Source organism: Conger conger, chromosome 13 (assembly GCF_963514075.1).
Source record: "Conger conger chromosome 13, fConCon1.1, whole genome shotgun sequence".
Classification (NCBI taxonomy): Eukaryota; Metazoa; Chordata; class Actinopteri; order Anguilliformes; family Congridae; genus Conger; species Conger conger.
This window is the reverse complement of record NC_083772.1, coordinates 15,479,678-15,507,276: the sequence shown is the minus strand read 5'-3', so window position 1 is coordinate 15,507,276 and position 27,599 is coordinate 15,479,678. Positions and strand designations below refer to the sequence as shown.

General features: G+C 47.4%; 1 protein-coding gene across 2 annotated transcripts; it reads left to right on the top strand.

Annotated features, from left to right (window-relative positions):
* The first annotated feature begins 295 nt into the window (after positions 1–295).
* timm50 (translocase of inner mitochondrial membrane 50 homolog (S. cerevisiae)) lies at positions 296–26,908 on the top strand. Of its 2 annotated transcripts, XM_061216218.1 has the most exons (11): positions 296–536; positions 1,521–1,689; positions 2,335–2,366; positions 11,077–11,098; positions 16,063–16,121; positions 17,089–17,208; positions 19,470–19,574; positions 21,385–21,483; positions 25,659–25,815; positions 26,126–26,232; positions 26,749–26,908. In XM_061216218.1, the coding sequence occupies exons 1-11, from the start codon at positions 324–326 to the stop codon at positions 26,848–26,850; spliced, it is 1,185 nt and encodes a 394-aa protein (XP_061072202.1). In that variant the 5' UTR covers positions 296–323; the 3' UTR covers positions 26,851–26,908. The 2 variants fall into 2 exon arrangements, with proteins under 2 accessions (XP_061072202.1, XP_061072203.1); XM_061216219.1 differs by lacking the exons at positions 296–536; positions 1,521–1,689; positions 2,335–2,366 and adding an exon at positions 3,108–3,214.
* The last annotated feature ends 691 nt before the right edge of the window (positions 26,909–27,599 follow it).

Sequence of the window (27,599 nt, the reverse complement as noted above, 5' to 3'; positions counted from 1 at the left end):
AAGATTTACACAACACAGAAATCAGGAAAATTCAAAAAGCCGTTTAGGGTGTTAAAACTTTTACGACACTGAATCGTGATGTAACTAACTGGTTCTTTGGGGCATTTGCCCTCACGTATGATGGCGACTTATGGTTGCTTTCGAAGGTCAGCAATAACTCAAGTTCTATTCGACGGAAAAGAGTAAGTCCCACCCCTTTCAGTTACTCAATGCAACCCAGCATTTTTATTGCCTGACGTCAAAGTCAATAAAAACGATTGTGGCCAATCAGTGACGTTTGTCCTTTTCACTCGCGTTCCAGCGACCGGTGGTTCTTATTCAAGATGTCGGCGGTGTCTATCTACCCCATGTGTGTCCGTGCGAGCAGGGGCCTCCTTAGGTTGGGCAACGGAATTAGAGGTGGTACAGCTCCCGCTGTGTTGGACTTAATTCGGACACTTTCTACAGACCGCCCCACAGGAGTGGAGAGTACTGGCACTGGCGGATTAGCTCAAGCGATACTTCAAGAAAGGCTACTACAGCAGCAAAAGAGTCAGGTGAGCACCTGGTTGGATATCACTGTGTTGCTACTAAGGTTCAAGCTAACATAGATTTTGTATTCCGAGATGTTTTACTAACTAACGCTAGTTAACTGGCCAAATTGCCAGCGATGTGTACCTAAAAGTGAATATTATTAGCCAGCTTGACAACAATGTCCACAAATGAAATCCAACTTGCTCGCCTGGTAACGTTAATGCTAGCCAACCCTAAACCAGCTAATTTATGTTTTGGAGCCAGTGTTTCAACGTTAGTGTTAACTTACCTGTCAGAGTATTGCATACACAAGATTGATGGAATGAATTAAGTCAGACAAGTCTAGTGCTTTTGCTGGCTAGACATTTTAGCATTATCATAAGCCATGTTGCTGGCTTGCGGTTGTCGGACTACCCCGCTTGTTATTCTGGTGAATGCCATGTCTGCGATAAGATGAGACACTACAGCGAGTAAGCTATCGCTGGCTTCGTAAAAGTCATATCTGGCGATCGGACAAATGTCCTACCTGTGTACTGACAGTTAGGTAGTGATATTGACATTGTGCTTTTATCTGGCTGACTTTATATGCATGTAGCATTCGGTGTTGCATTTTGGCATTGATTGTGTTATGGATGACAGACTCAGTAGCCTACTTTAACTTTGCAATTAACGTTAGCTAAATACAAATGTATTTTTTCATTGCACGAAGTTAGTTGTAGAATAATTATTACCTATTAATTCTGACTAACCTTGGCAAAACAGACACCATATTCCCTATGAAACTGCTATGAGTGTATATGAAAACATTACATATTTGACATCACGTAGCTGGCTAGTTGTTTGACCTCCAGTGTTTCCCATTTGTAGCTTGTATTACAACCTAGCAGCCAGCTGGCTAGTTTGCCGGAAAATGTTTCGCATCACTCAGACAAGAGTGTAAAGAAGCCATTCTGGTTGTGTTGGTGTTAGTTTGAGTTGAAGCTGAGGGAGGCATGTGTGGATCATAGGGACAGCCTCCAACAGAGGGTGAGGGAGATGGGGACCCTGACAAGAAGCAACAGGACCAGACGGATGATAAAAAACAGAAGGAGAACACGGCGTATGCCAAAAAAGTGGTGATCAGGCTTGCTGGGCTCATGGGGATTGGGAGTGCGGTCGGGATGGTGTACATATTTGGTAAGTTATCTCTTCCTTCCTATGTGCTCTCCATGCTTTCTCTTCTCTAAGAATGGTGTATTATGAGGAAAATGTATGTCAGGACAAGGTAAAAGAGACTTGAATAGATTTGTAAAAGGCATTGCCAAAGCATATTGCAGGAGTAGGCAACCCTGGTCCTGGAGTGCCAGAAATGTTCCTGTTTTTTACCATTTGTGGCAGCCTTTGGACAGTATTCATATTTGAACATTGGTGTATGAAAAGCATTCTAAACATTTACAGTATGGACGCACAGTCGGCTTGATCTTGGCTACATTTGCAAAAAGGTCGGCTGTAGGTTAATGGATGTCAGATGGATTACCCCCAAAACCAAGCTTTACTACTTCGTAATTCTCACAAACTATTTTGCACGATACACAACAAATATTGCTGATATTGCTAGGTACTATTGAAGGTACTATTGAAAATATTGATAAATCTACTTTGCTCAAAATGTACCCATTTAGCCTAACCTTAACCTTGACTGTTTCACCAGTAGTAAATAAATGTATCCATAAGTCATTACAGATCCTAAGACTTAACTGACGGAGAACCTGGAATGGAACTGTTGCACCTGGAAATCTTGATGTCTCACATATTAATTAAGATTTTTCCCCTTATTTGCAGGTAGCAATTCGGTTGACGAACAAGGAAACCAGGTACGTTCCAATTTTTGTTTTTTTGACTCTGTGCTCTCGTGCATTGGATATGAAATAAGAAAGAACAGATGGTCAGCTTTAATTTTAGAATATTTCCATCCATATTGCGTAATGATTCTTGGCCAGCTGTGTGTCTGTGCATCATCGGTTCATGCAGAGGAAGCTAACAATGTCAAGAGTGGATTCTAGGTGTGGAACTTGGATACATTGTTATGAAGCAAGAAAGCATTTGGTGAGTTCAGGAACCACTGGTAAGCCTCAGGTGGTTCTAACCAGAATGGTCTGGTTAGAGTTTGGTAAAATGTACATTCGAAAACTGGGCAGATTAACACTAATGGGCAGATACTAATTAATACTAGTATTAATCTGTATCAAAGTACTGGGAAGAGGCAAGAATCCAACTTTTCATGATCCAACGCACCCCCCACATCTGTGCAACAAGGTGGAAGTAGTGCTATGGAGTGGGCATGGCTGCCACTGGAACTGGCTCACTTGTCTTCATTGATGATGTGACTGCTGATGGCAGCAACAGGATTAATTCTGAAGTGTGCAGATCAAGTTATCTGTTCAGACCCAGACAAATGCTTCAAAACTCATTGGGTAGTACTTCACCTTGCAGAAGGACAATGACCACAAAGCAAACCAAGATTTTCTGGGCCAAAAAGTTGAATATTCTTAACTGGCGTCAATCACCCAGCTTGCATCCTGTTTCCCATTCTGAAGGCAAGGAACTGAAGCTGTCTGCAGTACAGGACTGGCAGAGCATCACCAGAGAAGATACCCAACATCCGGTGATGTTTGTTGGTCAGACAGTAATCAAATGCAAGGGATCTGCAACAAAGCACTAAGTAATTAATTTGTCCAATTACTTTTGCGCTTATAAAATGGGAGGACTATTTATGAAAGGGACAGTAATCCCTACAAAGATCCCCCAGTGTAAATGCCCTCCAATCAAAGCTGGCAATCTGAACTTGAACCTAAATATTGTGTCACAGCCCAAATGCTTACACAGTGTACTGTATGTAGCCATTGATGTGTTATGGATGTGTGTGGTGTGTATGTATTCAGAATTTGTACTTTGGTTCTTTGTTAATGTTAGCTTAGCACTGCTAGACTGGGAGTATTGTTTGCTTGTCAGTTCTGTCTTTACCCACACAATTGCTGTCACTGTGAAATGCATTCAAAAGAGTGCAATAGATTCACAAAACATCACAGTTGCATGATGGAAGTGAGGTCTAGGGCCTGACATTTCATGTCTGTTTTACAAGCTTTGGACTCAATCTCCCACCAGCCTTTTTTTTTTTTTTTTTTTTTTTTTTTTGCTAAAACCTCTGTGGCGAATTTTTAGCTAATGCACTTCCGGTCAATTGCACCTTTCAGTTAATGTACAGTAGAACTACTTACTGGCTAGTTCTACTGTACTGTCTCCCAGTTTGCAGTGGTTTGTCACTTGCTGATTTCCTACCAGGGTAGGGAGATATTAACTTGCTGACATTGCACGTTCGCCATGCTGCTTCTGTGCATAAATTAATAGTGGCAAATGACAACTGCCATGAATGAATAGTTGCCGGCTGCGTGAGAGCTGAGTTCCTGTGTTCCCGGCCTCTGTACTGTCCCAGCACACTTCACACTGCACACTTCACACGTAGTTATCACCTACTTTAAAGCCCTGCTTCTGCGAGAGTGGAAGAGGGAGATCTATCAAAGGGCACGCTTCTTTTGAATTGAATTGGTGAACTCGTGTCTGTAGCGCACTAAACGGGTTGGCATGAGGATGTGTGCCTCATCACCTGTTTTATCAAAGGACACACTTCTCATCCTTGTGCAAAAGCCTGTGTAGAGCAGACAGGATCTAGATTCCGGGGTGTGGAAGGGGACACATGAACATCTAAGGGCACACTTCTCATCCCTGTGCAAAGAGCACATGTAGAGTATACGGGTCCAGATTCTAGGGTGTGGAAGGGGACAGTCAAACTTCAAAGGGCACACTTCCTATTGTAGTGTGAAGGTAATATGCCAAGTAGACAGGGTCTATATTCTGGGGTGTGGAAGAAGACACATGAACATGAAAGGGCACACTTCTCATCCCTGTGAAAAGAGCACATGTAGAGTATACGGGTCCAGATTCTAAGGTGTGGAAGGGGACAGTCAAACTTCAAAGGGCACACTTCCTATTGTAGTGTGAAGGTAATATGCCAAGTAGACAGGGTCTATATTCTTGGGTGTGGAAGAGGACACATGAACATGAAAGGGCACACTTCGCATCCCTGTGCTGAGCACATTGAGAGTAGACGGGTCGAGATTCTAGGGTGTGGACAGGGCACGCACAGACTTCAAAGGGCACACTTCCCATTATGGTGTGAAGTGGATATGCGGAGTAGCAAGGCCCAGACGGTAAGGGTGTGGAAGGAGATGGGGCCATCAAAGAGGACTCACTGCAGGGTTGGAGTGTGCCAGGCTGGGTCTCTGGGTGTGAAGGAGGACACGGTCTTGTTGGAAACAGCCCTGCGTTTCCCTGAGAGAAAGCTGCAGGCCCTGTTCTCATATTTATAGCTTCCTCTCAGGAACTGGCTGGCCTTTCTTCCAGCATATGGAATCCAATGGGCTTCACAAGGTGCAGTGTCAAAAAGCCACAGAAAAGAGCAAAAATTAATTAATTAAATGCATGCTTACATATGGGTATAAATACTGATAGAAACATACAGCTCTGGAAAAAAAATTAAGGGACCACATCCAATGATCAGGATTCAATCATCAATATTTAGAGGAAAAACCCCACTTTACTTTCTGTGAGCCCTAAATATTACCGGGAGTCCTGCTATCCATACTTGCATTTATTTAATAAAAAATGGCTGATGCTGTTTTGAGGATTGCTTCGCCATAATTTCTGCCAGAAATATAAGCAGAGAGCCATTTTGGTGGGGGTTGGGGTTTTATGTAACACTGAACATGGTGGTTTTGAGTAATGCAAGGGTGGTTCAGTCAGACTTTAATCTAGTCCTATAGGCCCAGCCATCGGGACCCCTGTCCTGTAGGGTAATGGCGGCGGTCTTTGTGAATTAAGTCCAGCCCTGCAGCAGAGCACATTTTGAGCAGTCTGTACGGCAGTCTACTGTCAAACCCATTTACTGTCCCATTCCCTGGTGCCGATGGCGGTTCCATTCCTTGCCTGAGCACTTTGCAGTGCAGTGATGGGCAGTTCCAGTCCTGCATGGTTGGTGTGTATGGTTTTTATTCTTGCCAGCTAAGCTCATGGTTTTACCATAGATTAGACTGCTGTAAGAGGTTTTCTGTTGGGACACATGGACACTGTTTAGCTGTCATTCAAACTAATCAAGAAACATTGCAAAATATCAGTGAGAAAACTATGTGGTTAATTAAATACTTCATTAATAGCAGTATTTTGGCATGAAATTCAGAAATGGATTTGGACCTCCTTGCTCGCTGCAGCTGTACTCTGATCTCTGTTGTGGCCTTGCCTATTTCCTCTTGTCTGAATAAATTGTAAAATGCAAGAAGAGGTCCTCTTGTCTTTAAAGTAAAGTAAAAAAAAAATGAAGTGGAGCGTAGTAGAGGTTTCTTTTAAATGTCAGTGTTATTCTTTATACGGAATGTTTTCTGGTGTTGTGAGATGTTTCAGTGTTGGTGTATGTTTCCTATTTGCCCAGGTAGTGTTTGTGTGTGGTGAAGGACGTTGTGGATATTGTGAAAGGTTTCTGAAGACCTCGTAGCTTTACAGTGACCGGTATGGCACACGACTGTACACGTCTGCCAAGGCCAAACTAGCATTTACAGCATTGTGTCTTCAGGTGTAAGGTCATTATTTATTCTTGAAAGATATCAGTTGAATATTATTTTTGCTTGGAACTGTTTCTTATGTCATAGGCAACCTGTCACCGCTGCACTCAAGGAAATGATCAACAGCGTGACATAACTGATCTATATGCTTATAGTTGTGAATTGGCAATATAGAAACAATCTGTTACACGTCACAACATAACATCGCTGTACAAGCTGCTTTGGAGTTAGGCCTACTGTGTCTTCTATAACTGCCATTGTAAAGCTGGTATTTGCCTGAAACTAAATATCTAAAATGTCCTTCACCGCACACAGAAAACTGTCTGGCCCAATTGAAAGCTTACAATAAAAACTGAAATAATATAATAATAATATCATATCCTTTAACGTATTAACATTTTTGCTTGTGCATAGATATGGGTTTATGTAAATATCTCAATTAAAAGAACATTTCAGAGACATATTTCAATATTTAATTGCAGAATTTCATGTTGGCATGTGGTAATAATAGGTCCCTCTATTATTAATGAGTGTTTAGCTTGAGGAGATCAGTAGGGTGCAATATTTGATGCAGCCCTTGCTATTCTCAAAGTGCAGTCTAGTTTTACTGTCTAACCGTACAGTTCCCGATATAGGCTAAGCAGTACAATTAAAAAAGTGACAGGAGCATTACATAGCAGGTGATTGTATGTGTATTAGACCACGTTTCAGTCTGCAGGTATTTTTCCTGGTGTACAAGATGCAGTATATTTGCGAGAATAGACATACAATCACCTGTTATGCAAGCTTCCTGTCTGTTTTTCAGCCCCACGTGGAGGTAGAGTGCCTGTGAAGTGCTGTAAGCTAAATCACTTTACTACCTGAGAAGAGGCTGTGGGAACCGTCTCCGCCGCCTCCACAATGAAAGGGAAGGCGTGTTGGGTGGGCGTGTGGGAGTCGGGGGACCAGGCCGAGAACGGGCCTCCCTTGGCCTGGTGTGAGGTTATAAACCGGGCTCGGGAACTGGCCCTGTCCCTGGAGCTTCCCTGGGCCCCCCGCCTCCCCACCTCCCCACTTCCAGCGACATCCCTGTGTGAATTGAGTGGGACTGTGCCGGATTGAGCGTTCACATGCCCGTTTCAGAGCCAGCCCCCGCCTGGCTAAAGCCCAGTCCCACACTCACACAGTGAAGGAGCCCCCCCCCGGGTCTCTGCGTTCGGGTGTCGTGCTAATAATGACCGTTTTTAATGACTTTCCCAAGCCCCGAGTAGCAGGATGATTGGCTTAGTTTAGAACTAGTTGAGAGTGATGAATGAACCTAACCTGCAGAACACTGAATTGTATCCTGAAAAATTATGCATTCTCTGAATTGGCCCCCTTGACTGTTATTGATTATTCTCATTCACCTGTGCTTACAACAGCTATGTAAATTACAGCATAAGTTTTCACCATTATAATTTTCATCATTATTTGCTACCTAAACCTAGCTGCCGCATGCAAGTCATTGTTAACGTGGATATCGCCTGTGTGGTGGAGGGTGATATACCCAGTCTGTGTGGTGGAGGGGTGATCTGCCCAGTCTGTGTGGTGGAGGGGTGATCTGTCCAGTCTGTGATGGAGGGGTGATCTGCCCAGTCTGTGATGGAGGGGTGATCTGTCCAGTCTGTGATGGAGGGGTGATCTGCACCGTCTGTGTGATGGAGGGGTGATCTGCCCAGTCTGTGATGGAGGGTGATCTGCCCAGTCTGTGTGATGGAGGGGTGATCTGCCCAGTCTGTGATGGAGGGTGATCTGCCCAGTCTGTGTGATGGAGAGTGATCTGCCCAGTCTGTGATGGAGGGTGATCTGCCCAGTCTGTGTGATGGAGAGTGATCTGCCCAGTCTGTGTGATGGAGAGTGATCTGCCCAGTCTGTGATGGAGGGTGATCTGCCCAGTCTGTGTGATGGAGAGTGATCTGTCCAGTCTGTGTGATGGAGGAGTGATCTGTCCTGTCTGGTGCTGACAATCATTCCACAGTCAGTCACTTAGATCATACTTCTCTTGACATTTGGTCTGAAAAACAGGTGAACCTCTTGACCATGTCTGCATGCTTTAATGCATTTAGTTGCTGTCACATGATTGGCTGATTAAATATTTGCATTAACAATCCGGTGTATAGGTCTGCCTAATAAAATACTCACCGAGTCTAGATGTGCATTTTGTAAGAGCTGATATTGCTCACTATGGTCTGGTTTGGGAATCCTCTTTTTCCGTTTACAGCCGCACTTCTAACTGGTCTCATGGGCTTGTCTAATTAAATACTGCTTTTTTCCATACACTTGGAGGCTTTGCGTGCTGTGTGGGAGTTTGTTTTCCTGGGATAACTCACACGCAGTTAATGAGACGGTAGAACAAAGCCAAATCTTTCCAGCTTTACCTCTTGAGACGACGGTACAGTCAAAAGTCTTATTGTTCAGTGAATAGCTGCCATTGGTGTAAACGTTGTCTACATTTTCCGAGACTCAGTAGCACAAGAACCTTCTTTCTGGATGCATTTTCTACCTAAATGGGGTTTAGTCAGTAATTTATTTAATTTTGTCTGGAAAATGTGCAAAATATTTTGCCAGGCACAGCCTCCCCACGTACAGCAAGGCAAGCCTGGGTGAGATGTACAGGAAATCAGTTCCTAATCTTACTGTTTTGTTAAATACAACTGCTGCTGTTAGTCACCCAGACCAATGCCGAGTGAACTGCTGCCAGCATACCAGCAGAGGGCGCTGTTGTCCCATTATACACTCTCCCCAGACTGGTGTCTGGAATGGCTGTCTCAGATGGGAATTCCTGTTGCAGCTCTCATGCAATTTCTCTTTCCCCCTGATCCTGATGACATAACTGCACAATTCTGCTCTGATCAAAAGGAATATTACTTTATAAAACATAAGTTTTGATTAATTTAAATGCTTGTTCTGAGGATCCATCCAGTCTTGAGATTTAGCAATGTCCTTGATTCACCACAAGGGGGCTCTGCAGGACAGTACTTGGGGCCGCATAGAAGAGCAGTTCTGACTGTCATCATTTTTTGGTCTTTCCCCGTTCCCATTAGTGGAACACTGACAGTCGTTCAGACTGGTGTCACAGAAAGAACTATCAGCTTTCACGTTTGGTCATGGATTGCTTCTTGCTGAGAAGATGACAGGTCCTCTTTCTAAGCCGGTAGAAACGAAAGGGAAAATATGCAAGACATGGCAGTCTTTGAGGATCATAACAAAAGGTCACGCATACGATCGCTTATAAATGTGCAGACGCACACAACACACACACACACACACACACACACACACACACACACTCTCTCTCTCTCTCTCTCTCTCTCACCTGATGGTCAGGAATCGTAATGACACATCTGCCCTCAGGGGGGTGCACACGCACCCCTCTTCCCCTCCGTTGTCACGACAGCTTCTCTGTGCAGCATGTGGTGTTCAGTGGGACGCTGTCCTGCCCTCCCCCCTCCCCCCCAGACCCCCAGACCCCCAGGTGGGCCCGGACCCTGCGGCAGACGCAGCTGAATGCTCACAGCCGGGATATTAATCTCACTGCTAACCGGTGGGAAGGAGTGTGCTGCAGACGCAAGACTGCGTACACATGGGGGAGGAGCACAGAACTCTCTCTCTGTCTCACATACACACGCACGCATGTACACACACACACACATATAGATACACACACACATACACTCGTACACACTCACACACACATATACATGCATACATACGCACGCACACATGCATGCACGCATTCACACACACACACACACACACAGACACACACACACACAAACGCGCACACACACACACATACTCATACGCGCACGTACACACACATGCAGACACACATGCACACATACATACACACATACACACACACACACACACTCACATACTTCTTAAAGGCTAATTCCATGTCTCCTATCATGTTTTCTCTGTGCTACAGATGTGGTGTGAACAGCAAGTCATGCTGAAGTTAGACAGCCTTGTTCCTTATATTACTTTCCTTAATACATTACATTTCCTTAATAGACGACCAGTGTACTAAACATTCTACACTTACTTTAATGACAGAAATTGATTCTATTGACTTGTGTCTTATGTGTTCTTATGGTCCTAGCTGTGTTTTCTGATTTCATAACATATTAAGAATGTGATTGTTGTATGTAACCTATCTAATGCAGAGTGGAAATTCCCTGTTAAATCCAAGGCTAAAAAATCCCACATGCATGCTCGTGAAAATATACACAGCTCTGTACATACTGTACATTTTTATGGTCTTACACATAAACATTTTCTAATATTCCAGGTTGCTAGGGGTAAAAGTTCTTGCAACTGTACCAGACATTTGTGAGTTTTGAAACATAGGCCAAGCTATTGTCTCCTTAAAGTATTTTAAGTTGGTAGTCCCAGAAAAAACAGATCTTGGCGAATGGATTATTTCTGATTATGTGCCCCTTTGATGGGATTAAACGATGAAGTCTGCCTAATCCAGGCCTTCAACCTCAGGCATTTACTCCAAATCGATCCCAAGTCACCTCACCCCACCGTAAGCATACCCTCGGCCGTTACAGGAAGGAGAAGGGCCAGATGGTTTTGTGCCAAGGCTAGCTGTTACGGGCGCTCTGTCTTCCCGCACCACGTCCCTGCAACGCAGGGCTGTTTGTTGTCGAGACAAGCTGGCGCATACCTGAAGGGCACATTCCACGGGCCAACGTGAGCGCGGCCGGACCTGAGCCGTGTCACTCAGCGCTCGATCTGCAGACCCGTTTAGCACGTTTAGCACGTTTAGCACACCGAAATGAGTTTGGTTCAGAAACAAGGCCCTTTACCCAGGGAGCTTTCACTTTGCTTGTATGCACCAGTCATACGGAGCCCTCTCTCATCATTTGTCCGTCTCTCCTTACAGATTCCAGATGAGTTCGACAGGGGTGAGTAATGCTTTTTTCCTTGTTAATTGTTTAGCAATGTGTGAACTGGCCTTTTTTATATTGTAAAATTGTCCTGCAGTGTTTGTTGTTAAATACATTTGCAGGAGGGCAAGGCAGGGTTGCGGTCTGCGTCTGGAAGCAGCCGGGGTGTGTGTGTGTGTCTTTATGTGTGATGGTGTGTGTGTCTTTATGCGTGACGGCGTGTGTGTCTGTCTTTATGCGTGATGGCGTGTGTGTGGTTTATGCGTGATGGCGTGTGTGTGGGGTGCGCCCGCATGCGTTGGGAATGATTTATCCCTCCTGACCCCCCGCCCTCCAGCCACACCCCAGAAGGGGGACTCCTGGCCCAGCCCTTCTGCTGTTAGAGCCCCTCGAGCCCTCTGGCTGTGTTCCACCAGTCCAGCACCCATTTCCATCTCTATAGCCTGCAATATGCTGTATGCACAGATGCGTGCATACACGTACACACACACACACACGTGCGCACACACACGCGCACGCATACACACATGCGCACACACACGCGCACGCATACACACATGCGCACACACCGACGCACACACACACGCCTTCTGGCTGGCCGGTATCATTGTGGCCCTGTCAGGGGGGTACCATGATGGATAGGCCTGTGGTGATCTGCCACCCTCCTCACAAAAAAAAGCCCTGGAACAAGAGGGTGCCAAGCGGGCTCTGCCCCTCCACCAAATGCCACCCAGTCCCCCAGCACGCCCTCCATCATCCGTCATCCTCCAAACCGCCCCGCGGACAACACACAAAGCCCGGCGGGGCTCTGAGGGCAAGGCCCAATCTGCTGCCCATGTACCCCTGTGATCCGCTGGGTTCTGCCCTGTCTGGTGCCCCCAGCACACCCCTGTGATCCGCTGGGTTATAATCATAGCATAATTGTGACAAATTCCATAATCCCGCTCCTCATGCAAAGCCTTCCTCTGCTTAGCTGTTATGGGTCCGTTCAACACTCAAACCTGGGTTTCCCCAAAGTCAGAACTTATCCAGTTCAGGACCCAGACAGCAAACGTGCAAAGGAACCTGCACCTTTTTTTCTTTATGTAAATGCAGAACAGAAGGGCATGTTCCTGGAAGGTCTGGGAGTGCGGTTACCGATCGGTTGGACGTACGGCCCATCCACTGTGGGGCATCTGGCGATATTGACGCCCTGCAGTCTGGGGGTGCGTGACATCAGGTGTCCCCCCGCGCCGTTAGCCTTTCCACCCCTGCTCACCCTCACCCTCGCCCCCGCTGGCGTTAAAGCCCCCCAATCCCCTCTGGGCATTGGCTGCGCGTGGGAGCCTCCATTCAGCCGGGGAGGAATTCCACCGTGCACATCTGTCATATCTCAAGGCTTGCTCGTGTTGGTATACGTTCCTGTCGGGTAATTTGACGAGCTGTTTTTTGAGGGAGCGGGCAAATGACTTTCAGTATTTTCAGTTTCTATTTCCTTAGCAATGATAATATAATTACCATTTTATAGTATACCATATGTTACACCATATGCCTATGGTATGTTGCAAAGCCAAACTCTCTTTACTTTATAGGTATAAGTAGGCTGTTCTTTGCTGAAGATGTTGTGTGAACAACCTTGTGTTGTTTAGAGAGTGACAAAGTAGACTTGCAACCAAGCTAAAGAGGCAGACCAAGGGTGCCTGTTCACCCAGAGGGTGTTGCTTCTGAGGGATGCGGTGCTGTAGTCCCAGCTTGAGGAAACCCTCCCTTCCCTGGGTGAAGCACTGGCACTGGGCTGTGGCACTCCATCAGTGCCTAAACAGGATGAGCCATCCAGCAGCCTGTCTCTTCATATTTTTTTAGAAGCTGAATTTTTCATTTTGTTACTTTTCACTGCTTGCTCTGCTCTGCTATTCTCCCAGCAGCTTGGCAGGGGCACTCTCTGGCGACTCCATAATGAAATGGCAGCAGATCGGAGCAGTGGAGGGTGGGGGTGTTGCTACAAAGCTATGTTAATCTTTTTTTCTTTTTTTTTTGAGAGAGAGAGACAGCTGTGCCATTTTATTAGCGCTGGTTTGAAACGAGCCGGAGGAGCGGCCCGTCTAAGCGCGGAACAATCGGCCGCTGATGTAATAATCACATAATTAATTCCACCCTTTCTCCCCCCGGTCCCCGCTCGCCCATCTCTCTCCCTGCAGATTCATTACCTCAGGGCCCAGAGAGCCACTGCCCAACGCTAATACGCTAACACCATCCCGCGCCATAATGAAGGGTAATGATGACCTTAGGGGCCGGGGTAAAACGCCTCGGTCCCCCCGGGAACGCGCAGGCAGGCTCCTCCTTAGGCTTCCAAGCTGCCCTCCTGCTCTACGCTCCCCGACAGACGGCGAGTGGGGGGGGGCACACAAATGGGACTCATTTTGCGGATCGGCCCTTGGGGAGCCGGAACAAGGGTCCAGCACGCAAACCGGGGAGACCCGGAGCCCCATTCCCACGCCAAGTAACGGCATCCGGAGTGATTGAGGAGCGGGGCCCTGCCCGTGGGGCGGGGGGCATGCGCTGGGGCCACAGGCGGCCGCTGTGCGGGTAGCCACCGTTTCAGTGCTACCCTCTGCCTATGCCCCTGTATCCACTGTCCGTGCCACTGTCCTCGTTCACCACACACTGTGTATGTGGTGGATTCTGTCCTTCGGTGACGCCTTGGAATGTAACTGAATTTGCATAGGCACACACGGTTATCTCTATCGAAAGTCTGGGCCGCTAAGTGCGTTGTTAAAATTTCCGTTACTTGCGGTAACTGAAATGCTACCTGTGCCACTGTCTGCTTCACCACACTTTGTGTTTGTGGTGGATATCGTTATCCGGCGACGCCCTGGAATGTAACTTCTCAAATTTCAGAGGCACAGTTATTTCTGTATTGAAAGTCCAGGTTGCTGAGTCTGTTGGTAAAATCGCAGTTGCTGGAGGTGCCCTGAGAGGACCTCGCTCGCCCTTTCGCCGTCAGATCGTTGCACAACAGATATGCCCAACGGTCTCCTCGCCCAATCAAGGAAATGAAGGCAAGAACCACTTGGGCAACCAGAAGACACTTCCTCTCCACTAGCCATGAAGAAACCCCTTTTCCCTCCTTCCTGTTTTTTCGGCGGTAAACACACACTTTCATTGTGGAGTGTCATTGACAAGGACATGGTCAAACGTCTTTGTATGGGAGTTTCTGCCCCCCCGGTTTCTGAGAAGGGCGTTTGACACCGTCGTGTCACTGCGAGAGTTATGCCTCTGCCCGGACAAAGAGCACAACCCAAGCCGGCGAGGCTGAAAACAAACAAACTCCGCCGTGGCTGGCTGGATCCGCCTGGCGCTCTCAGAACAGAAGGACGAGCGGCTCCAGGCCCCTCCAAGAGGGCCTCGCCGGGCGACTGTTCATCACACCCCAAAGAAAGGGGGATTGACAAGCCAAAAAAAGCACCAACCCGAAAGAATAGAGGAGAAGAAAGCCAATTGAGTAATAATGGCCTTTGGCAAACACAGTGAGCATATGCCACCCCGGTGGAGGGTGAAAGGCCTGGCTATCGATCTGCTGTGGTAGCCCCCCTCCCTCTCTCTCTCTCCCACACACACACACGGCTTAAACATACATCCCTCTGGAGCCCTAACAGCCCCTATGCGGAGCAACAATGGGACAGCTCTCCATTACAACTGCAAATAGGGTTAGGGACGAGGGGCTTGCGGAGAGCGGAGAGGATACTTCCCTTCACTTTTGTCCCTTTTTGTGTGCGTTCCTTTGCTGAGCATTGTGGGGATTTTTTTTTTTTTTTTTTTTACTGTCAGAATGTATTGTTATAGGATGCTTGTTCACAGACCCATACCCTAAAGAACAGACTTTTAGGCATTTAGTTTGATGATCATCTGGCCTCCTCTTTGTGTGTTACATTTTGACTCTTCCAGATTTTTCCATTTCAGTTGCAGTTGCCTGCAGGTTGTAGATACCTCTGGTGCCCCACTGGTATGAACTCACACAGGCTGGCGTTGGTGTCTGATTTATGACGCCGCTTTTTGGGGATCTGCCGCGGCAGGCCTGTTGCCTTAGATGAAGGTCTTGATAAGGGAGGGGGGCATCTGTAATAGTCTTTGTGTAGCTGCGCGACAGAAGGCAAATATTTTTTGAGTGATGGCGTAGGCGTCGGAGAAGGCTTTGCGCAGATTCCGCACGTCTCCGTTGGAGCGCTTCGGCGTCCCGCCTCCGCCCCGTCGGCCCGCTCCCTGGCCGGGAAGATCCACACGTGCGAAGGTCACTTGTGGATGCGCCCCGCGACCCTCTCACCTCCAATACCCCACCCCCCTTCTGCCACGTCCCGCATTACCATAACAAACACCCGCAAAGCCTGTGGCAGGCTGTCCCGGCCTGACCGGCCCCCCGAACAGCCCCCGTCCTCCAGCAGGAGAGTGAATGGCTGCAGCCGGCGGGGATGCCTCCTTCCCAAATCTCAGGGGGATGGTGTTTACCAGTCCGGTCACAGTCACACGCTCCCTGCACCCCTCCCGCGTCCTGAAAGAAACTGATTAAAACTAATCAAACTGGGCTGTGTCCCTCTGGGGTTTTAACCCAGCTCACATTGTTCTACAGGCCCTGCTGCTCCCCAACCCCAGCGGCTGCACTGGTGCGGGTGGACTGTAGGGGGGGGCGGTGGGTTGAGGTGACAACTGTCGGGGTGTGGCATTCCATCTTACGGCCCTGGGGTCTAAGTCATCTATCCTGGGTCCAATGCTTCAGATCTTTTACGCAGACGCCTTCCAATTAATCTAGCTGGAGTGAATGAGTTTGAATGGGTAAATAGCGTCTGTAAATGTACAGTTTTGTTGGTTCTTGTTGATAACTGCGCAAACCATGGTGCGGTAAAGGAATGGCCATGATGGCAGTAATGTTGGGGCTTTGTCGAGGGGTGTGGAACGGCCAGTCGAAGTTCCACAGTAAACACGGTTCCCTCTGCCCATCTCTCCCATAGAGGTTCCAGTTATCCAGCAGTTAAAGAGGACCTTCAAGTATTTCCAAGACTACAGGCAGGTGGGTGAATGACGTCACTGTCCCTCTGCTGTTTAGAGCTTACAGAACGTTTACATGAAGTCGCTGTGTTCTGTCCAGAGACCTTACAAAAGCAGAATTGTATGTATGCAATGTGTGTCCGAGAGAAATAACTAATAAAAAAACATATCAGGGCTTGGGTCAGTTCTGTTTCAGTTCAGCTCAGGATACACATTGCAATTCAGTTCATGAAATAAACGTGTGTGTGTCTGTGTGCATGTGTGGGTAGAACTCCTTGCATATCTTTCTAATGCCATTAGCCATATCAGCATGATCTAACTATTAATCTGCTGGGGCTTCCACTTGTTTGTTGGCCAGACTAGGGGCAGGTGCAGGCAGGCCGGCTCGTGGGCCGGCCCATGCAGATTCCACCAGCTGCTGCTCCTCCCAGCCTCTGCCCACCTCTTCCCCCCCCCCCTCCGTCTCACCACGCTCTCTGATCTCCACAAACAAGCCTGCTCACTCCCGCAGATGCAGTTTATGGGATTATGGGTTTATGGGGTTCGGAGGATAAGCGCTGGGTTTGTCCCATCTGCACCACGCGCATTCCAACATGTGGACCCTGTGTCCTGTGGTGGGCGCAGTAATATTCCAGTAGCCCACTGCCTTTCCCATAATGCACATGGAAAGTTCAGCGGTGTAGTTTTCACATGTAGGGGATTGGGCTAGTGATTGGGAGGTTGCCGGCTCAGGTGTCTGCTAGCGCACTGATGTTGTACCTTTCAGTACTTCATCAAAATTGCTTGACTAAATATCCATTGGTGGAGTAAATAAATACATATCCCACGACACATGTGTTTGTCTATGTATTGCCAAATTGTCTTGTATTTTTTTGGTTATAAATGTTATTATAAATGAGGTAGTTTCTACCGCCCTTGTGGTTCAACAGTTTTCTCATTGTTTTTCGTCTAAATGCTTTTTAATTTTTGGTCCTCTGTTGCTTCCTCAGATGATCATAGAGCCCACAAGCCCCAAACTTCTTCCAGACCCCCTGAAGGAACCCTACTACCAACCCCCCTACACCCTGGTCCTGGAGCTGACCGACGTCCTGCTACACCCAGAGTGGTCGGTACGTGCAGGTGTCTATAGCCCACATAGTCCTGGAGAGCCCCACTTACATGCCACTGCTCTAGACGGTAGAAAAAGTGTCCAGTTTAAGCAATACTAGTGAAACCAGAGTGCCTAAAATATTTCAGTTTGGTTATTCAATACAATGCCAATCCTGTTGCCATAATGTTATAGTGCTTACTGGCTACTGAGCTAATGTGATAACTAGCAAATCACACGCTATTTGTCACCAGGTCATATTGACAGGCATCTGACTTGGTTACAAAATTATTAACTCTACGCTTTCAGTCCCTACTTTTTCCCCCTGCTATTTGTCGCCATTTTTGTCTTAAGTGTAAACGCAGCCAGCGTCACCCATTCTAGAAGTACTAATTTTATTAAAGTAAATGTCAGAGGAGGTGAGGTGCATTGTTTGGGTGTTAAGGTGAACTCCGGTCGGGCCCTGGGGGCGCGTGCGGCGCTGTGGCTGAGATTGACTGCTCCCCCCGGGGCGTGGGCAGGTGGCTGGCCGCTCTGCTGAGGAGGTCCGGGGGAGCGGTCGCGGTGCGGAGTGAATGAAGCCGGCACACACCCCCTTCCACAGTAACAACAGCTGTGAATTAACCAGCCGTTAATTAAACAGCAGATCACGCTCAGTGCTCGTCATTTCTGTTTTCAACGTGCGTCACCTTTTCTTTTTACGTTATTTCGGGCCAGAACTGATTTTCAGAACTTGATTTTCACTACAAAAAAAAGAGGAAAAAAATTTAAGCATAAATTCAACAATTGTTCTCTGAATGGGTGAAACTGAATTGAACTAAAACTGAAGCCAAGTCGATGGGCATTATAGATGACGGATGTCTGATGTTACCACAATTCTGGTAACATCAGAGTTTTATTGCTTTATTATTTTTTTTTATGTATATGAACGGCTGTGTTTAGATTTTAACAAAGGCCATTCTTATAACAACTCTCCGTGCGTGCACACACACACACACACCGCCTCGCCCCTCAGAGTCCAAACCATCTGGACAGACCCCTGTCAGGCCAGCCACCTGTCTCCTCCCCTAAGCTGCAGCCACTCCCCTCCCGCCCCCTCCCACCTGGCGCGCTGTGCGGGTGTGTGACACACACACGCTCATGCAGGTAACAGGTGGGCCACGCCTGTAAGCAGACACCTGCGTCCAGCGCACCCCAGACAGGCAGCCAGGCTCTCCGGGGCTTTGATTTCACCTGTCGGAGGAGGAGGGAGAAAGAGCTGGACCGGCAAACGCTTACATCAACTGTATGTTCTTACCACAAGAATACAAAATGGAGAAAAGGATGCCCCGCCCCCCCATCCGCATTTGCTTAATGGTTTCATTTGCCATAAGGTGCCCTGCATTCAATCAGATCCCAAACAATGCAGCTCAGGAGACATGTAAAGAAACAGAATAGCTAAATATTCCAGTCAGTCAAGCAGACTTGCAGTATCAGTGCCGTGGTGTATTGTGGTATCCATCTACTGTCTGCAGTCAGACTCTTTAGTTCTGTGACACTGAAAGGATCCACACAAATGTATGGCTTATGAGCCCCTGGTAAATAGCAGTGCAGTTTCATTTTTCTAATTAAGAAAACAGCCTCTGTTCTCTTTTGATGGGGAGAATCACTTTCAGAAAAAAATGTGGACATGATTATCTTTGAACGGAAAACATATTTGTTCCATTCATGTCATGGGCGGCAATTTGTGTTCTGCTCCATGTTTGAAATGTTCCTCATAATCATTTAATGCTGTCCACAAGAATCAAACACCCCCATTGTGCATGTCTACATAACAATATTATATCCTTTTTTTTAAATATATATACATAAATTATATACTTTTTTTCATACTGACTTTTTTCACCATGAAACTCAAGCAGGGTGAAAAGAAATGTAGACACGTGTTAGCAAAAGCACTGTAGTTACACATTACTCTACTGCTAGTTAATGAAATCCTGTGTTTCTTGTGGTGACCCAGCATGCTTAATCCTGAGATGCATGTTGTTGTCTGCATTGACATAATGCCCTGTGTGTGTGTGTGTGTGTGTGTGTGTGTGTGTGTGTGTGTGTGTGTGTGTGTGTGTGTGTGTGTGTGTGTGTGTGTGTGTGTGTGTGTGTGTGTGTGTGTGTGTGTCGTATGAACATCACTTTTAATTCTCATGTTTGTATTACTGACCTGTTGATGATTTACACTGCCTGACTGTCTGTTGGGTTACTGACCTGTTGATGATTTACACTGCCTGACTGTCTCACCACCCCCAGCTGGCGACCGGCTGGCGCTTTAAGAAGAGGCCTGGCATCGAGTACCTGTTCCAGCAGCTGGCACCGCTGTACGAGATCGTCATCTTCACCGCAGAGACGGGCATGGTGAGCCCCCAGCAGAGGCCCGGCAGGCCTGATTTTCATTCAGCTGTTGTTTTACATTACATTACATTATTGGCATTGGGCAGACGCTCTTATCCAGAGCGACGTACAGTTGATGAGACTAAGCAGGAGACAATCCTCCCCTGGAGCAATGCAGGGTTAAGGGCCTTGCTCAAGGGCCGAACGGCTTTGTGGCTACACCACCAACCATGCGTGTCCCAGTCCTTTACCTTAACCACTATGCTACAGGCCGCCCTGTTCTCCATATACACATCATATATCTCATGTAATTCCCCACAGTGTATGTATTGTATTAAGTGACATGGCCTGTCCTCCTGTCATGACCTGCCATCATCCATTATACTTTACTCATTCAGCATTTTTAGAATAAAGCTTTAAAATTGTGTAGTCCTTCCCAATCTTTTCCCAGGGCAGGTATTTCCCTTTTAATAGTCAATAGTTTCACAAACATAAATGTCTAGTCTTAGAATAAATAACATTTTGAATGAAGCTTCTCCATACAAAACTCAATTTAGTCCCTCTAGGGTCTTTTAGCACACTTGTCCCTGGTTATGGGTATGCACTTTGTTGTACATCGCTCTGGATAAGAACGTCTGCCAAATGCCATTAATGTAATGTAATGTAATGTAGTCCAGGACTAAGCTTAAACTATGTCCGTGAAATAGTGTGAGACTATTAAAGTTAGAACAGGTGCATAAGATGTGTGATGGCACTTCATTGTATGGACTATTGTGTCAACACAATATAAACATTTTTTTGAGTGACACACCTGCCGCACCTCAGCAATGTGCGGATGGGCGTCTCTCACCGCTCTCCATACTGCTGTACCTGTAACGCTACAGGGCGTTAGCGGTTTACTGTGCCCCACGTTTGTGCGATTGTGTCCGTTTTCCATCACAAAGCTTGGTCTGTTGGCATCCCCATGACAGGGCTGGCCTGGGAGACGCCCATTCTACGCTTGTGTCCACTTTGTCTGACTGTTTGTTTGTTTACACACCACGTTATCGACCTTCAGACACCCTACCTCCCCACAACTCCTGATCGGTCTGCGTGAAACAGGCCCACAGGTGGTACCAGTGTCTGTTTTTCCACATGGCAGAAAGGGTCCTTTATTTTGCCCTGGGCGATATTAAGATGCAAATGAGCGCCGGCCTTAATTAGGCCTCTTGTTTTCAGTCTCTGTTTAGGTGTTTTGGCTGAACCTCCACGAGTGTTTACAGACGTTAGGGAGCTTTTGTTCCTGTGTTTATGTGGTAGGACAGGACTTCAGGCACCCTGCGAGTTCACTGCCAGGTTGACACTGTTTAACCACGTTTCAAGTGCACATTGTTTGGCAGTAGATTTTGCTAGTGGAGTGCTCTTTGGTCACTTGTTTGCTTTTAACCCTTTGCTGCACAACATGGTGACCTGTGAGTGACCCGACTGAGTTCTTATTCTCTCTGTCCCTGCACAGCTAGTGCATCAAAGGGTGAAAGGCGTCAATGGGGTCCTCTTCATGGGCACATTATGACATTATGAGATTAGGAAATTTGAAACCATAAAACAATGGTTAATATCCTGCCAAGTTTTCCTTTCTACAGTGCTCCCATTCTAACTAGAAATAATTTAGGAGCTCTACTACTGATTGGGTTGCATTGGTGTGCTTCTAGTCTTTAAATTTAGGTGTATGGTGGCTCCTTGGGTAGGAAATGCTGCTGGCGTTGAGCCCTGTTTTCCGGGGTGGTATTTTGAATCAGCAGCGGTTTGTTCAGGTCCATCTTTATGTGTGTCTGTATGTGTTGTGTGCTGACAGACGGCCTACCCCCTAATCGACAGCATCGATCCTCAAGGGTTCGTCATGTACCGCCTCTTCAGGGACGCAACCCGCTACATGGAAGGACATCATGTCAAGGTACCGTAAAACACGCATTATGTCGTCTCGTTAGCTTCGGCTGCTGCTGATGCAACACGTGAGGCAAGGTCAGTTTCCATCGTCTTGGTGTCCGGTTTTGGAACCGTTTTCAGTTTGTGGACTTTGAGGGCAATAATCTACCTTGAGTTATGACATCGTTTTTCAATGAATACCATGGCTGTGTAAATGTGAGTGAAACAAATGAATGTTTTGCTTAGATGAGTTAATTTCTCAGAGTTGCCTACAGTGGTCCTGAGGATCCTCCTGGTCAAACTTCAGTCCCCACCAGCTCACACACCCCGTGCCCGTGTTTCCTGTCGAGTGCCTTCCCCCCTTCCCCTCCTCCTAACCCCTCTATTGATTCCCCTTCACTTCCCCTCTCCCTGGCCTGGACAATAGTCTTTCTTTTTTTCTTTTCTTTTTTCTTTAGCCTTGCCTCCCCTTTTCTAGTGCCCCATTAACCTTCTGTCTTCTTTTCTTCTCGCTCTCTCTCTCCCTCCCTCTTTTCCCTCTCTTTATCTCTTTCTCTCTCAGTTCAAACAACAAATGAAGTAAGCCTCCCTTATCAGACTCTGAAAATGTGCTCCATTTCTCTTTAACAATTTCAGCAGCAGTTATTCTTTCCTTATTGAAACTATATAAAAAATAACTGACATAATTTATTTTAAACAAGGAATCTTTTCTTATTTTTAAATTAACATTTAGTTTTCACTCCAAATATATATGTATAATCTATTCCTTCGTCCGAAATTAAGTAAAAGCAGTATGGTTAACTTAATATGTTTGCGTCTACAATAACTTGTTCATTAATTATTTGTAGAGGTCGGTTCTTTCCATGTTAATTGCGGTCTTAAAACTGTTCATTCATTTCAAACTCTGAAAAATTAATGAGTGTAACTCTGCCCCCTCCCATGATATAAAACCTTTACCGTATATATTTAAAAATAAATAAATAAATAAATAAATCACATGGAATCCCATTTTCCATATTTCAGCATCAAGATCTGAACTCTTTGGAGAGCAGTTTTTTTGGAATGTATTTTTCAAGATTCTACGCCAGTGTTCTAGAACTCCATTGCCATTCCATTACCAGCGATTATTACATCAGTATTAGAATGTTGGGATCTGAAGACACTCTTTGCATATTTGTGCTCTTACACCCTGGAATGGTTTAAATGGCGAACGTGTGACGGGAGTCTGGGGTCTTTTGCCTCAGTGCACAGGAGGCTGCCCCGAGTGCAGCTTCTGCTGCGGGTCACTTTGAGGAGAGTCACTCCCACCCACACCCACCCCCACCCCGCAACCGCCTGTCTGGCCTCTCTGTGCATGCACACGTGCCCTCTGTTCCTGCTACATTACAACAGTGCAAGTGCAGCCCCCCCTCCCTCCCTCCCTCCCTCCATCCAGTCCCCTCTGTCCACACTCTTTTCTCTTTCTCCTCCTCCTGATCCTCACTCCTCCCTCACTGCTCCCTCTGTCACCTCCCATCTGGTCCCCTCAAATCAACAGGGGAGCAGGACAAGTGAGAGAGAAAGAAAGAAAGACAGAAAGAGAATGGGGGGGGAGAAAAAAGAGAAAGAATAAAAAAAGATAGAAGCAAGCTTCTCTCTTAAGATGTTGTCTGTGCCTGTTGAATTTTGATAGTGTTCAACAAAAAAAAGTGGATTTCAATGTTTATGCCACAAAATCACACAAGGCCTCTCATGGAGATGGAGAGAATTCCTGTTACACTTGCAAGAGCTTTGGGAGACACTTTTCTTTAATACTTGGTGGCAGAGTAAACAAAGTGGCAACCAAGTGAAGACCCTCAAGCAGGTACAGGCCAGTAGTACTATTCCCACTTGGAGAATTGATGTGGTCAAAATGTGCTGCTTTTTCATTTTAACGCTTTTGATCAACATGGAAGATTTAACTAATCTTCCCTTTTAACATAAAGTCACAGGTGAATGGCCTTTATTGGAGGGAAATCAGATCTGTAGAAAATGAGAGCGCACGCACACACACACACACACACACACGCGCGCTCACAGCAGTGCCCCAGAGGAGGTAGTTGCGGAGCGCGGGCTAACAGGTGTGCAGCGTTCCGGGCCCAGTTCCGGCCGCCCCGCGCCGGCGTCCTGGCCTCACCTGGGACGAGCCGGTCGGCAGCTGTGACACCCGATCCCACCCCACGCCTTCAGGCCCCCGCGCACACAAAAGCAGGAGTAGCCAGCACGCTTCTGCACCACCCGGCCCCAGCAGGAGAGGCAGAGGCCCTCTCCCCCCCAGCCCTGGCCCCTGCCCCCCCCCCCCCCCCCCCCAGCCCTGGCCCCTGCCCCTGGGGGACGGAGGTAATGCGGAGTGGCAGATGCGGGTAATTTATTGGAAATGCGAAAGGAGTGTGGCGATGCATCGACCCTTCCCCCCGGTTTCCCATGGACCCCCCCGCCCGTGCCACGCTTGTGTCAGCACCTCAGGGGGATACAGATGACCCCCTTGATTGAGCAGTGGAAAACATAGCGTCCCTGTCCATCTGGCCCATGCCAAACATCAAGACTGCACGGGGGGGACAGCTGGGCCTGGAGAAAGTGTGTGTGTGTGTGTGTGTGTCTGTCTGTCTGTCTGTCTGTCTGTCCGTCCGTGTGTCTGTCTGTCGAGGTGTGTGTCTTTGGAAGTGTGTGTGTGTGTGTCTGTCTGTCTGTCTGTCGAGGTGTGTGTCTGTGGAAGTGTGTGTGTGTGTGCGTGTGTCTGTCTGTCTGTGGAAGGGTGTGTCTGTGGAAGTGTGTGTGTGTGTGTGTGTGCATGTGTGTGCCTGTCTGTGGAGGGGTGTCTGTGTGTCTGTGTGTCTGTGTGTCAGTGGAAGTGGAAGTGGAAGTTTGTGTGCGTGTGTGTGCCTCTGTCTGTGGAGGGGTGTGTGTTGTGTGTGTGTTGTGTGTGTCTCTGTGGAGGTGTGTGTCTGTGGAGCTGCGTGTGCGTGCGTGCGTATGTGTGGGTGCGTGCTGCAGGGGGGACTGTATGCCTCCACCTGTATCTGTGCGTGTTGGTGCATGGTCTTTTTTCAGATGCATTTTTAAGATACGCTGTGGAGGCATGGCTTGTTTTCTGTTATGCTTGGTTTTATTTTTAACTTGTTCACGATTATCAGAGTTAAATTTTTTGCACCTGCGTGATACGCCAGTTATGCTGCGAAAGCAGATGTTTATGTTGATATTGTACGAGTATAGATTTAGCAGGTAACCGATTGTGCAGGAAGTGACATTTTAAAATCCTGTTGACCTGATTTTAATTTGCATGATGTGTGCTGAAAATGAATGGTTATAATAGTTGAGTTATTTTGTCATAGTAGAGAGTGGCCTCTACTTTGCTGTTGTACTGTGTGTCCACCCTGTGTGCAGCACAGACACAAGCAGAAATAGCAAGGAACGTTGGGTTATATTGTCAGCACTAATTTGCACTATATTGTCAGCACTAATATTTGTGTAAGGAACATATCTGAGTTGAAATGTATCCTAATCCAGTTAAGGCTTTATGTTTAAAATAGGCATTGCAGTGATAAAAACGTTTGCACCCCCCCTTACTGACACAACACACACAAAACGGTGACTATCATGTTACGTGATGTTATCTCCTCGGAGTATGAGAGGTGCTGCTAGAGTTGCTCAAGACTTGTGCCAGGACCTGCCAGGGATTGTGAAACATATTTTGGTTGTAGATGGCACGCACTATGGAACCTTCCCCTTGTCCAAAGTCTGTTTTGGGCCTCTATTTGTGTTTATTATGTAAACGTGTTGCGTTGATGTCTATGTTGTCTTTTGTCTATATGCCAGTCTTGGGTAGTTTCTCTTATGTTCCGTTTCACTTGAAATGTTGATGTGTCACTTTTTGATAAAACCCTTTTTCTTACCTGCATAATTGTGCCGTCATGGCGTTTTCAATTTAAGCATTTAGCAGAAGCTTGAAAAGCACCACCTCCAGAGTTTAATAAAACTACAGTCGAACCAGAGCCAAGGCCTCTAAAATAAGGAGAGATTAATTTCATCAGAAATTGGTGAAGTCTCTGAGGGACTGATGGAATTTGAAGTCTCTTTGTCCCGGGTTTTTAAACAATTTTTATAAAGAATATTCTTTCCAACCTTTTTGATGGCGTACTCGGAGTGTTGAGGCCCTTCAGCGCGCTGTGTTCTCTCTCTCTGCAGGACGTGTCCTGTCTGAACCGCGACACCTCCAAGGTGATCGTGGTGGACTGCAAACGCGAGGCCTTCAGCCTGCAGCCCTTCAACGGGATGGCGCTGCGCAAGTGGGACGGCAACTCGGAGGACCGCACTCTGTACGACCTGGCCTCCTTCCTCAAGAGTGAGTGCCATGTCTGCTAGCGGCCATGCACTGGAGTCGGTTACAGCTGATCCAATGAGGTGTCATCTTCAGCAGATGTTTTTTGTTTTGGTTTTTCGTTTTTTTTAACAGACCAATGTGAGCGTGCACCACAACACAGACACACACACACACACACCTCAGCATTTGTCATATTGTGTTAGTTTTACCTGAATAGAAATGGCACAGTGCCATATTTTCATATCATACTGAGGACATTAAAGACTGATCTCAGACCATCTCTCCTGTCTCTCCTCTCCTGTCTGTCTGTGTCTGTATGTCTGTCTGACAGCCATTGCCCTCAGCGGCGTGGATGATGTGCGCTCTGTCCTTGAAAACTATGCCCACGAAGAGGACCCCATCGATGCCTTCAAACGCAGACAAGCACAGCTGGCACAGGTATGCGCCCTCATCTACTCCATCCCCCATCATGCACTGCCAAAACAAATTCAAGCCAAGTGCAACCATCAGGGGACCAGCACAGTTACCATCCAACTGTGATGTGGCCCGGTTTTAATTTGACAATTTACAAAAGCGTTGTCTTGTATGGAAAGAAGCGATGTGGGTGCAGGTTTTTGTTGCGCATTGGCTCAGCCCATAGCCAAAGTTGCTTGACTGGGGCCTGGGAGCCTGGTGGTTCAAGCCCCAGTGTAGCCACAGCTGTTGAGCTCCTGAGCCCTGAATCCCACATTGTTCCGGGGGGGGGGGGGGGGGATTGGCCCCTGATTAGTCAAATAAACTGTAAGTCACTTGGGATAAAAATGTCTGCTAATTAACCCTCATGTAATTAAAAGACCGATGAAACATAGATTACTGCGAGTGGCTCTTAGGTGTGTGTTTACATTTGTGTAAAAGTGTCCAGATGTGCTGTAGTTGTGGTTGTGGACTCTGCGTGTGGGGTTGTGCCTGGTGCAGGAGGAGGAGCAGCGGCTGGCAGAGATCTCCAAGCAAAAGAAGCAGAGTCTGTCCCTGGGCTCCATCACCAGCCGGTTCTGGTCCCGCTCCAAGCAGCAGTGAACCCTCGCACTTACGCCACCAATCGCAGCCCCCCTTCTCCAGGCAGCCAGCGAATGGGACGGCTTTGGGTGGGTGGGGGGATGGGGGGGGAGACAGGAAGGGAAAGGAAATGTGTCTTTGGAATGGGGGTGGGGGGGGGGGGTGGGGGGGTGGGGGGGAGGGTAACCGTCCAATCCACTCCCGGCTCGACGGGGGGGCGAGGCGCAGCGGGGCTGGGCTCCGGAACACATCCGGTTCGTCTGCAGTGACGAGGGCACGGAGACGCGACCCGTGGGCACGAGGAGCGGCCTGTGCTCATGTCTGTTCCATTCGTTTGTTTGCAAACATTTTCATCAACTTCTGTGACAGTGGACAGGGCAGGGGTGGGGCGACGGCTACACTGTGACCTTACAGATAGAGCACTCTTGACCGTAGACTCTCAGCGGCCCAACAACGCACTTGGTCTGGACCTCAGGCAAATCCGCTGCTGAGTGGAGCTTCGCACTCCCAGTGGCTTTTTGCTCCACAGATTTCCAGTGCTCGTTGCTTTTTTTTTTTTTTTTTGAAACCAGTAACCTAGACTACCATGTGAAAGGGGCGGTGCTGAATGAAGTGTGCTGGGTTACGTCCTGGTTCACCTCCCTTCCCCTCCACCGAAGGAGAATCCGCTGCTTTGGTGCGCGCGCTTCACTCCCGGGAGGACAGCCGAGCCGTGTCCATGGCGACGGCTCGCTCGAGGTTTAAATCCTGAAGAAACCCAGCCGACGGAG

Coding starts and splice junctions, on each gene's coding strand:
- timm50 (XM_061216218.1), top strand. CDS start 324: ATGTCGGCGGTGTCTATCTACCCCATGTGTGTCCGTGCGAGCAGGGGC. Junction 17,209..19,469: donor TGCTACACCCAGAGTGGTCG/GTACGTGCAGGT, acceptor CACCACCCCCAG/CTGGCGACCGGCTGGCGCTT. Junction 26,233..26,748: donor GACAAGCACAGCTGGCACAG/GTATGCGCCCTC, acceptor TGCCTGGTGCAG/GAGGAGGAGCAGCGGCTGGC.